The sequence below is a fragment of the Heterocephalus glaber genome, unplaced genomic scaffold, assembly GCF_053883595.1.
Source record: "Heterocephalus glaber isolate CG9 unplaced genomic scaffold, H.glaber_assembly_v1.0 deba00001429, whole genome shotgun sequence".
NCBI classification, from domain to species: Eukaryota; Metazoa; Chordata; class Mammalia; order Rodentia; family Bathyergidae; genus Heterocephalus; species Heterocephalus glaber.
In genome coordinates, this window is record NW_028258294.1 from 33,174,540 (window position 1) to 33,187,180 (window position 12,641).

Below are 12,641 nucleotides of genomic sequence, written 5' to 3' on the forward strand. Positions count from 1 at the left end.
GCCCCCTCCGCTCGTACCGCCGGAAGTGGGAGGTGTCGCGCGCGGCCCGGCGCTCGACCCCTCCCCCCGTGGCTCGGCGCCCCCTCCCCCCGCTCCGCCCGCTCAGGTGCGTCCGGTCCCTCCCCCCTTCCTCCTGGGGGCGCGACGCGGGAGGTGTGTGCAGGCCGGGCGCGCGGGGGGAGGGGGCTGAGGCGCTGCGGGGCCGCGGGCCGGGGGGCAGAGGTCGTGGTGGGGGCGTGGAGGGGGCTTCGAGGACTGGCGCGGGGGCCTGGCCTAGAAGTGGGGCGGGGGCCTGGCCTAGAAGTGGGACGGGGGCTAGCGGCGGGGTGCAGGGCCGCGAGGGAGGTGAGGAGGTGGCTTTGGCCGGACCCAGCGGCCAGCTTAGCTGTCCCCTGTTGAGGGTGGCGGTGACCACCGGGCGCCGCTTCCCCCATTGTCCCCTTCCCGGTCGTCTGCCGTTCTACCCGAGGACCCGTCGCTGCCCGTGGCGCCGCCGGGTTGCGGGATTCCTGTGGGCACGCGCGACTCTCCAGCCAGATGTTTCTGTCCCCAACGTCTCCTCCCCAGCACCCCAGCTACGGAGCTGTGTGTATGACCCTTGTTTTGTGGTTTCATTTACCGGGCACCGATGACCCTGACCCTGGACTGTGTCGGAGCCAGAATGTTTGCACTTGAGCCGTAATGATGATAGGGGTCCGTTTTCGCCTAGGAGAGTTATATAGTGAGGGAAACCGAGGCACTGGGCTGTGACTGAAGTGTTGATGCCGCCCAGCCTCCGTATCTGCTCTGTGCACCTCTCGGAGTTCAGGGTTACTCCTGTAATGCTGTCAGAATAAAAACAATAATGTAAACAGCCTATGTTCACGTCCCACCTCCAGATTTGTTTTTCTTTTTTGTAACCATAAAAGGGCATGAGTTTGTCCTGCTGCAAAAACGATGACCTTTTGATCTAAAAAAGAGAACGTATTTTAGGTTCCCTTACTTAAATTACCATGTTTTTCAGTTTTTCGTGCTCTTGCTAGGGTAACCAAGTCTCATTCTTTTTGGCATCACTGTGGTAACTTCAAAGAGTCTGTACTTTGCCCAGGCTGTGGCTGCTAGGCTTTTCCCATCTGTGGGGAGAGCACACACTGAGTAAATATTGGGGTTGCCGAATATATTGGGGTTGCCGAATATATTGTATTGCTTGCACTTGTAACCACTTCCAAAAAACTTAATGGAGACTTCTTTGAATATAACACCATAAAATGACTTAACGTACCATGTTCATACTAGGCCAGAAAATACATGTTTTGTAAATAATAGTAGACAAGGTAGGTATGTGGACCATTTGGAATATTCTCCCAGATTATGATCCTGTTTTATTTTATTTTATTTTTTTATGATCTATTTTAAATAACTATTTGTGCCAAAAGAGAAAACAAGCTTTGCACAAACTCCTAGTGACTTGAGGATTGGTACCCACTGGGACCTATTGAATGCTGAGGTTCTTTTATTTTTTTATTTTTATTTATTGGTACTGGGGATCAAACTTGGGACCTTGCAACACAGGTGGTGGAACCACTGAGCTAAATCCCTGGCCCCTGAGGTTCTTTTAATACTTTACTGTGGAATACCCTTTTTTTCTCCTGGAGTGAAATCTTTTTTTGTCTCTTAGAACAGTGCTGTTGTGTGGACATTCTGAGGGGGAAAGATACATTTGATTTAAACTTTGAAACTTGCAGCCTGTATTTTGTTTCTGAATATACAGAGCGTGATGGCTGCGTCTGAGGTAGCTGGTGTTGTGGCTAATGCTCCCAATCCTCCGGAATCCTCTTCTAGTTTATGTGCTTCCAAATCTGATGAAAGCCTCCCAGATGGTCTAAGGTAATGTGCGGATTCTTTAGGGGAAGATTCATTTGGGTAATGGGCTTTTGAGATGGGCTGGTTTTTCCTCTTTTTGCCTCTGGTACTGCAGTAGATTAAGCTTTTTAAAGGTAGGGGCACAGCAGATGTGCTAGATGGCTGTTAGTTAGTTTAGAAGTGGGGTTAACTCATCAAAAATGCAAGTAGTTCCCCACTCTGTCCTGCTTAGATTGTATGTTCATGATCATGTTTACACATTATACTCATTTATAAGATTTTTTGTTATATAGACAGATAAGGAAATGTACAGAGCTATATCTGGGGATAAAGAAAAATGCAGACATATATGTAGATCTATCTTGATAGCCTTGTTAATATGGTCTGCCATTCATATATACATTTTGCTTCCCATCCAAACTCTTGAGGGCAGGAATTATAATTACCCAACCTGACATCTCAGAGTGGCCGGCGTATTGTTTTGTGCAATGTTGACCTGAATTGACTAGAGTACTTGGGACCTATATAATAGAGAATACTCTACTAGCAAATGTATTAACACATTTGACCCTCATAACAGCCTCGGGAGGTAGGTGCTAATATTATTCCCATTTGCCATTGAGGAAACTGAGATACAGAGAGGTTCGTAACTTGCCCAAGATTACCAAGCTATGTTGGAGTCAGGGTTGATTAAATCTAGAGTACTTAATAAATACTTGTTTGAAAGAAGAGGTGTTTGTTAGGGAATGGGTAATGGGGGAAGATGTTATATAAACATAAGTGGAGACTTGAATTTTTATGCTTATAAAAATTGGTTTATTCATTTTATAATAAACCATGTACTGCTAGTTATAATAATTGCAGGTAAGGGTTATTGAATATTTGCTGTGTGCTGGACACTCTACTTAAACTCATGTAATCCTCAGAATAATCCTGTGGTAATGTTTCTATTTTATAATGAAATAATTTGCTAGACTCAAACTGCTAATAAGTGGTAGAGTTAGGATTCAAAACCAGGCACTGTATATACCCACCTTTATAATTAAGTTACCCACACGTGCTCTAGTTAACTCCCAGCAAAAAGGAATCGAGAGTATTTATAAGCTTTCCATATCATAGATACTCTTTCAGTTGTTTTAATTTGGACAGATCCTATTGAGGAAAGAAAGACACGTTGCTTTGAAGCCTCAGTCAGTGGTAGTTTGGGATGTTTAAGGGGTCATTTGACAGAATCAGGCTTTTTAAAAAGGGCAGGCAAAGAAATTTAACATAGATTTAATTTCTAGGTAAAGACTTACAGCTGTGAATGTTGGTTGTCATTGTAAATTTGTTTTAAAGATCTCTTTAAAAAACAGTACGTTGAGACTCAAGTTTGATCCCTAGTACCAAAAAAAAAAACCAATACATTGAGCAAATGGTGGGAGTGCACATCTGTAATTCCAGCTCTCTGGGAGGCTGAAGCAGGAGAATCATAAATTCAATCCAAGCCTGGGCAATTTAGCAAGACCCTGGCTCAAAGATAAATAAATAAAAAATAAATAAAAAAGACCGGGAGTATAGCTCAGTGCAAAGGCCCCAGGTTCAATCCCCAGTACTGGAAACAACAGCAACAAACCCCAAAACAGTACATTGGCTGGAAGGCTGGATGGTAGCTTAGGGGAGAGAGAGTGCTTAGCATGTATGAGGTCTTGGGTTGGATCTCCAGCACTGGTAGGGTGGAGGTGAGGAAGCAATGCATTAGTGTCTGTGAGAAATGACAGAATAACCATACTAATGTTAAATATAGGTATACTTGCTGTCATAAAATTTCTTTTTTTTTTTTTCCAGTACCAGGGATCAAACTCAGGACCTTGTGCTTGTGAGGCAGGCGCAGTGCCACTGAGCTAAATCCCCAGCATGTGATAAAATTTCTATTGAAAATTTTAGTTTGGGATTCAAAATTGTACTTTAGACAACTTGAGGTGATGCTGTCCTCTGAAAACTGTTGAAGAACCAACATAGTTCTGGTCAAAGCTCCGTTTAATAATTTTGAAGAAAGTTTACTTTGTGAAATAAAAACGCTATTTCTGAATTAATATTTCTTTTATGAGAACATGTATAATAAAAGTAGTATGCATAACTAAATATTCTAACAAGCTATTTTATCTGTGTCCCCAAAGTTTACTCAAATTGGCTATCAGAATTTTTTATATCTTGAGGGTCATTCATGTTTGGGCATTTACTATAGATTGTCTCCAGAAGCCAGCTGCTCACCCATAATCTAGACTCCATGAATATGGAATAGAAACTAGGTTCTCTTTCACTCAGATAATTGGGAGGGTTTATAGTCTAGTTTTGTTTTTCAAGGTAATGTTGAGAGTACTGTCTTAATTGTCTTTAAGACTGGGTGAGAGAGAAACTTTTTTTTTTGGTGGTGCTCAGTATCACTCCCAGGACCTCACATGTGCTAGGCAAGTGCTTTACCACTGAGCTATACTCCAGGCCCAGAAACTTTTTATCTTTTGTTTTTGATAGCCCCAAAGACCCTGCAGAGAAGCAGAAGAACTCGCCTCCGTCGAGTGTAAGTAGCCAAACGATAACCAAGGAGAATAACAGAAATGTGCATTTGGAACACCCAGAGCAGAATCCCGGTTCATCAGCAGGTGACACTTCAGCAGCGCACCAGGAGGTTTTAGGAGAAAACTTGATAGCCACAGCACTTTGTCTTTCTGGCAGTGGGTCTCAGTCTGATTTGAAGGACTTGGCCAGCACAGCAGGAGAGGAGGGGGACACGAGCCTCCAGGAGAGCCTCCATCCAATCACTCGGTCTCTTAAGGCAGGGTGCCATACACAGCAGCTTGCCTCCAGGAATTGCTCTGAAGAGAAATCCCCACAAGCCTCCATCCCAAAGGAAGGTAGCAGGGACACAGGCTTGGATTTCCGACCTGTGATGCCTCCAGCAAATGGGGTTGAAGGAGTCAGAGTGGATCAGGATGATGATCAGGATAGCTCTTCCCTGAAGCTTTCTCAGAACATTGCTGTACAGGTCAAGTATCAAGTTTCTACTACTAAAATGGAATTTGGGGGGGTTTTCTTGAGGGTAGGAGACATTTCTTCATATTTGGTGGAGAACTACATTGTCTCGATTTTGTTGTGTTCATACAATGCTATGCAGTTCATTCTGGTGTTCCATGAATAAAGACAGTAGACAGTATCTACTCTAATGGCAAGTAGGGACTTTATGACCTACATAGAATTTCTTCACTGAGTAATTGATGAATGCAGGTCATTAGCATTCATATTTCCCATCTTTATCCTTACAGGAGGAATCCTTCTTAATTCTCTGACTACATCTTAAAGAAGTACAGTGTATCCTGCCTTCTAGTGACTGTCGTAGGAAGAAGTATGGGCACAATAGGTTGTAGGGGACAAAATTCTCATCTCAGATTTGAGGCTTTCTCTCAGACAAATATTGGGTCTTGTTCAGATTATTATGTGGGATAAATGACTAATGCAGTGTAGATATTGGTGTCTGTTTGCCGGAACTACATTGCTTCTTTTGCTACGAAGCTCATAAGGAGAAAACAAAAAGTTTGCTCTCAGTTAGTTGTGGTAGATCTCCAGGTAAAAATACTAGAATAATTCTGTATCTCTTAAAATACTATGAACTGTTCTGAATGTACTTGTTTCTTCCTTCATAGACTGATTTTAAGACGGCAGATTCAGAGGTTAACACAGATCAAGACATTGAAAAGAATCTGGTAAGTAATGTGTCATTGTTATGTGAAGCCATTAAAACAGAACATCTAGAAGTTTATCATCTCAGTTGGAAAAAGTTGCAGGAATCTCCTGGCAGATGATCAGCTCACTTCTATTTGATCACGCAAGAGAAGACTCTTGCTACCTCATACAGCCAACTGTTACATTTTTTAACAGTAGCTTTTATTGTCAGATTCTGAGCTAAAGACAGAAACTATAAGTTCTTAGTATAGTTCTCTTGAACTTTCTGGAGTAAATTGAACTCCTCTTTGACTTATTAGCCCTGCATATGTTTGAAGGTTTTTTTGTTTGTTTGTTTTGTTTTTGGTATTGGGCATTGAGCCTAATGTCTTTGTACCAACCTTCATTTCCATCCTCTTTTAAAAACAATTTTTATTTTAGTCTCCTAAGTTGCTGAGGCTGGACTTGAGCTTTTGATCCTCCTGCTTCAGTCTCCCAGAATGCTGGGATTACAAGTGTGCACTAGCATACTCAGATATATGAAGGGTTTTTTTATGTCTCTTCTTAATTCTTCCTGTCCAAACCTATCCAGGTGAAACAGTCCCACATGTTTTTGGCATTCTTCTTTTCTTCATATGGTATTTTTCCCAGTGTTCCATTCTCATCCTGGTTACTTTCACCTAGGTATATACTATGTCATTGGTATTTCTTTTAAAAACTGATCCCAAGAACCAAATGAAATAGTCCAGGTATAATTCATAGTAGAGAGGGTTTCTCAGCCTTTCATTCTAGACACTATTTCTTTTTACGCTGTTAAGTTTCTAGTCAAACACCATTAAGTCTTTTTCTTTCTTTTTTTGTTTTTTTGAGTCAGGGTTTCCCTTTGCAGTTCAGGCTGGCCCTGAACTCACTATGTAGCCCAGGCTGACCTCTAACTTGCAGCGATTCTCCTGCCTCAGCCTCCTGAGTGCTGGATTACAGGTGTGCACTAGCACTCCTGGCTAAGTCTTTTTCTTTTGTATTCTTTTTTTTTTTTGGTCCTTGCCCTTGTGAGGCAGGCAGCAGCACCACTGAGCTAAATCCCCGGCCCTCTTATTTATTCTTTATTGCTATCTTTTCCACTTTATCCTTTGGTAATTGCTTTTAAAATGTAGATGGAAAATTTTGTCTTTGTTAAAATAGTCCCTTTCTCTATTCCTGGCATTTTATGGCTAGAATTTCTACCTTTTAAGTATATAGGCATTTAAAAGTACGTATAGGGCCGGGGATTTAGCTCAGTGGTTCTGCCGCCTGCCTCACCAAGTGCAGGGTCCCAAGTTCCATCCCTGGTACCAAAAAAAAAAAAAACTGCTAAAAATATATGTAGCTTATCTATTTATCTTTTTTGGAGATGGACTCTCACCATGTTGCCCAGGATAGCCTTGATTCTTGGGCTCAAGTGATCCTCTTGTTTTAGCCTCCTGAGAAACTGGATAAAAGATTTTTCTTTGCTTTGCTTTTTTTTTTTTTTTTGGTACTGGGGATCGAACTCGGGACCTTGCACTTTCAAGGCAGGCAGCAGAACCACTGAGCTAAATCTCCGGTCCTTTTTTTTTTTTTTTTGAGACAGGGTCTCGATGTGTATCTCAGGCTAGTCTTGAACTCACTATGCAGCCCAAACTGGCCTTGAACTTGTGGCAGTCTTGCTGTCTCAGCCTCCAGAGTGCTGGGATTACAGGCATCCACCACCATACTTGGCTTTATGGGGTTTTGTTTGTTTATTTTATTATTAGTACATGTTTGCAGTACATAATGATTATATTTACTGTGGGGTGCTGGTACATGTGCATAACACATCTTAATTCTTTTTATCTTCTTTTTCCCCCTCCCTCCATCTCTTGGTCCTCTTCCCATTTATAAAATATCTATGTCCCTATTTCCTATTATCTGTCTTTTGTTTTGCTCCTTAATTTACTTATAAACTATGTGATATTAAAGCTGTGTGTCAGATTTATATCACTTAACATTATGGTCTCAAGGTGCATCCAGTCTTGCTGCTAATGACTGAAATTTATCCTTTCTTATAGCAGAGTAGTAGTCCACTGTGTATAAATGCCACATTTTCTTTATCCATTCATCTGTTGATATATAGGCCACATCCAAGATTTAGCTATTATGCGTTGTGCTGTCAACATGGATGTGCATCTGTCATTGTAATATGATAGCTTTAATGCTTTCCAGAAGATACCTAGAAGGGGAATAGCTAGGTCAAAGGGAATTTCTAGTTTTAGTTTTCTGAGGAATCTCCATACTGATTTCCATAGTGATTGTAGTAGTTTATACTCCCACTAACAATTTCCTTTTCCCCCACAGCCTCACCAGCATTTGTTATTATTTGATTTCTTTTTTTTTTTCGTGGTACTGGGGATAGAACTCAGGACCTTTGCGCTTGTGAGGCAGGCGCGGCACCACTGAGCTAAATCCCTGGCCCCATCATTTGATTTCTTAATGATGGCCATTGTTGGCTGGACTTGATGGCACACGGCAGTAATCCCAGCACTTGGGAGGCTGAGGCAGGAGGATCATCATGAGTTTGAGGCCAGCCTGTGCCACATAAAGTGGCCAGCCTGGGGCAGCCTGAAGTGTACATAGTGAGAGCCTGTCTCAAAAAAACCACCACCACCACCACCAACAACAACAAAGAAACATTCTTTCTAGAGTAATATGGAATCTCAGTGTTGTGCTTGATTTGCATTTGTCTAATGGTTAAAGATGTTGGGTCTTTTATTTTGGGGAATTCTAATTTCTTGGGGTTCTTTATATATTCTAGATACTAGTCCTCTGTCCAAGGTGTAGCTGGTAAAAAATTTTTCCCATTTTGGAAATGGGAGTGATATGGATCTAGATTCAGTCTTTGGCAGCATGTGTATAGCCAGTTTTTCCAGTACCATTAGCTAGAGAGTCCATCATTCCTCTGGTGTGTGATTTTGGCCCCTTTGTCAAAGATCAGGTAGCTGAATGTGCTTGGATTTGTTTCTGAATCCTCTGTTCTGTCCCATTGGTTCACATGTCTGTTTTCATGCTGGTACCATGCTGTTTTTATCACTGTGGCTTTGTAATATAATTGGAATACTGGGATTGTGATACCACCTGTTTTTCTCTTTGTTGCCCAGGATTGCTTTTGCTATTCTGGGTTTCTTCTGGTTCCATATGAATTTTAGGATTGTTTTCTCTAGTTCTGTGGGGAATGCTGTTGATATTTTGATTAGGATCGCCTATCTATCTATCCCAGTTTTGGAAGTATTAGCATTTTGACAATATTGGTTTTGCCTATTGAGGAATAGGGATAACTTTCCATTTTCTGGAAGCTTGTTTCTGGGCTCCTATTGCATAGAATATTGTTTTCCATCCTTTGACTTTTAGTGTATCCATTTCTTTTTGGATTAAATGTGTTTCTTTCTTTCTTTTTTTTTTTTGAGACAGGGTCTCACTGTGTAGTTCAGGCTGGCCTTGAACTCACTATGTAGCCCAGACTGGCCTCAAACTTAAGTGATCCTCCTGCCTCAGCCTCCTGAGTGCTGAGATTACAGGCATGTACCACCACACTCACATAAATGTGTTTCTTGTATACAGCATACCATGAGTTTTGTTTTTTGTTCCAATCTGTGTCTTTTAGTTGGGGAATTGAGACCATTCTCATTGAGAGCTATTAGTGAAAGATATTGACTTGTTCCTGTCATTATTTTCCTGTCGCTGATTCCTTTTTCCACTTTTTCTCACCCTACCTGGTGTATGCATTCCATTGCACTTTTTTGGCATTGTTGGCTTCATTGTCTCTTTGTAGGATATCCTTGAGGATTTTTGCAGGGAGTGCTAGTTTGGTGGTCATAAATTTCTTAAGGTACTCTTCATTGTGGAACAACCTTATTTCTCCATCAATTTTGAAAGGTAGTTTTGCAGGATATGTCAATCTGGGTTGGAAGTTTTCTTTTAGGGCTTGAAACATTTCACTCCAAGCTCTCCTGGCCTTTAAGGTTTATGTTGAGATGTCTGCTGTCATTCTAATAGGTTCACCTTATAAGTGATTTGTTGCTTTTCTCTACAGCTTTTAAGATTCTGTCCTTGTATTGGACTTCTGGAATTTTGACTGTGATGTATAGTGGAGTCTGATCTTGGCTATTTGGGGTTCTGTATGTCTCACTTATCTGTATGTTAAATTCTTTCCCCACATTGGAAAAGTTTTCCACTGTTGTTTCTGTATACAGGTTTGTTGTGTCATTTGTGCTCTCTTCTAATTTTTCACTAATTCCAGTTAATCTTAGATTAGTTTTGTGTCACTTAGCAGCTGTTGGATCTATTTTTCCTTTCTTGTTTCTAAGGTATCTGAGTAATGGTCACCATATCTCAGTAAATCACACATGTACATGCACATACACACGCACATCTCAGTAAATCACACACGTACATGCACACACACACACTCCCAATTACAGAGTTCAGAGATCTCCTAAGGGCTGTCTACAGAGCTCAGGTTCAGAGTTCCTGCAAGATGTAATTCAGGCTGTGTTCCAATAAAATTGTTCAGTTCTGTTTTGTGTTTTGCAGTACAGGAAGTTGAACCCAGGGCATGTGCATTGAGCTACATCCCCAATGCCTACCTCCTTTTAATTTTTTATTCTGAGACAGTCTTGCTAAGTTGCCCAGTTGCCCAGTTGCCCAGGTTGGACTCAAACTTGGGATCCTGCTGCCTCAGCCTTCCAGAGCGCTGGGACTACAGGTGTGCACCACCATGCCCAGCTCAATAAAACTGTTATTTACAAAAATAGGCATTGGCTGGATTTGGCACATGTGCTGTAGGTTGCAAACCCCTGTCTTAGGGTAATGTTTTGTAATAGAACTGTCTAGTGATGGAAATGTTCTGTATCTGTGCTGTTCGTTTTGGTAACCACTAGTTGCACATGTCTTTTGAGTAGTGCAGATTTAGCTATGCAACTGAGGGCCTAAATTTTTCTATACTATTATATTTTAATTAATTTTAAGTTACATAGCCACATATAGCTAGTTGCTACAGTATTGGACAGTGTATCCATAGAGCTTTGGATAATGTGGCTTGGACAGGCACTTGGTGAATGTTTTTTGTGATTAATTGGAAAGTAAAGTTTTCCTGTGTTGTTCCCATTAGGACAAAATGATGACAGAGAGAACCTTGTTGAAGGAGCGTTACCAGGAAGTCCTGGACAAACAGAGGCAGGTGGAGAATCAGCTCCAAGTGCAATTAAAGCAACTTCAGCAAAGGCGAGAAGAAGAGATGAAGAATCATCAGGTATTTTGCTTGTACTGAAATTGTCAGACTGGGGATATATCTCATTGTGGAGCATTTGCCTAGTATGTACAAGGCCCTGGGTTCAATCTCCAACACTGCAAAAAAGAAAAATAAGTAAATAAATTGTTGAGTAAAAACAGCAGACCCTGATCATACTTTAAATTTATTTCCAGGTCAGTAGAAAAAGAAAAGCAGTATTTACTTTTTAATGGTTTCTATAGAATTTTAAGAATAAAAAGAACTTTTGAGGCCATCTTATCCAAACTCTTCTGTTGTAGTTCAGAGAGAAAAAGATGTCTATCTGGGAAATATATATGTAGTGTCCTATCTCATATTATATGTATAATTCTAAGTAGATTAAAAATCTACATATAAAAACTAGAAAAAAATTTAAAAGAAAATTTAGGAGAATACTTATAAAAGCTCACATGGCAAGAAGTCACTTGAAAAAGCCCATGAAGGCAGAAAACCCATGAAGAACCATGAAGAAAAAGATTAATCAGTTTACATATAATTAAAACTACCAAACAATAGAAAAATCAGTTGAGATTGTTAGACTGATAGAAAATATTTGTTAGCACATCTGCTAAAGGGTTTACTATCTGTTGACATTCTGAATATTTCTACAAATGCATGGTAAAAGTCAAACAATATAGAGAAAAGTCAGGAAAGGTTATTGTGTCGGGGCTGTGTCAGTGGCAGTGTGAATGCTTAGCATGCACAAGGTCCTGGGTTCAATTTCTAGCATCACTTAAAAAAAAAGTTATTGTGTTGGTTTCCTATTGTTCCTGTAACAAATTACCATGGATTTAGTGACTTGAAACGTCACAAATCTGTTATTTTATAGTTCTGTAGTCAGAAGTCTTACAAGTGTCACTGGGCTAAAATCAAGATATTGGAAGGGCTATGTGCCTTTCTTGGGGTTTTAGGGGAGAATCTATTTTCTTGCCTTTAGCTGTTGAAGCTGCCTGCATTCCTTGGATTAAGGACCCTCCTCCATCCTTAAAGCCAGCAACATTGTGTCTGTTAGGTCTTTCTTCTTTAGTCACATCTTGCTCTGATCACATCTGAGAAGGTTCTCCACTTTTAAGGACTCAGGTGATTAGATCAGGTCCACCCATATAATCAGGATATCACCTCAACTCATGGTCCTTATCTTAGTCACCTGTACAAAGTCTCTCTTGCCATAGAAAGTAACATTATACATGGATTAGAACATGGACACCTTGGAGAAGGGTATTATATTCCCACCACAGTTATAAACAGTAATTTACAGAAGAGGAAAGGCAAAAGGATTATACATATTTGAAAAGAAATTCAGTCTCATTGGTACTCATTCATTTATTCTGAACATATCTTTGGAGTGCCTAATGTGGGCTGTGGAGGTTTAATGATGAACAAAACACAGTCTCTATTTTCATTGACTGCTTGTTCTAGTTGGGGACAGACAGTAAAAACAAAAAAGTTAAGGAAATGCATATTAAAATTATTAGATACTATTCCTTTCTCTTTTCTCCCTCCCCCAGTAATGAGTAAAAATTAAATTATGCATGGTGAGGTAAAGTGAACTTTTTCAGAGATTACTGGTAGGCGTGTGAATTGTGATGACCTTTTTAGGAAAGTTATTAGGAATTGTCAGTTAAAATTTAAAATATACATGTAATATGACCTAGCAATCTTATTAGGAGTCCATTTTACAGATAGAAGTTTTTGTGTGAAAGTGTAGACATACAGAATGTTCATTGCAGTATTGTTTAAAAAAAGCCAAATGTGGTGGCCCACGCCTATAATCACAGCA

The 12,641-nt window shown here is 40.5% G+C and overlaps 1 protein-coding gene across 11 annotated transcripts in view; it reads left to right on the plus strand.

Annotated features, from left to right (window-relative positions):
• Nucleotides 1-9: 9 nt before the first annotated feature.
• The window catches only part of Rnf214 (ring finger protein 214), a 45,246-nt gene continuing 32,614 nt past the window's right edge, over nucleotides 10-12,641 (plus strand). The window contains exons 1-5 of one of the 11 annotated variants that reach the window (XM_087212417.1): nucleotides 10-106; nucleotides 1,751-1,866; nucleotides 4,357-4,867; nucleotides 5,523-5,582; nucleotides 10,703-10,843. In XM_087212417.1, coding sequence (XP_087068543.1) covers nucleotides 1,757-1,866; nucleotides 4,357-4,867; nucleotides 5,523-5,582; nucleotides 10,703-10,843 — 822 coding nt within the window. In that variant the 5' untranslated portion in view covers nucleotides 10-106; nucleotides 1,751-1,756. Of the gene's footprint in view, nucleotides 154-302; nucleotides 590-1,750; nucleotides 1,867-4,356; nucleotides 4,868-5,522; nucleotides 5,583-10,702; nucleotides 10,844-12,641 lie in introns of those variants that run through there. The other 10 variants (XR_002386812.2, XR_002386815.2, XR_002386810.2 and 7 more) reach the window with 10 other exon arrangements.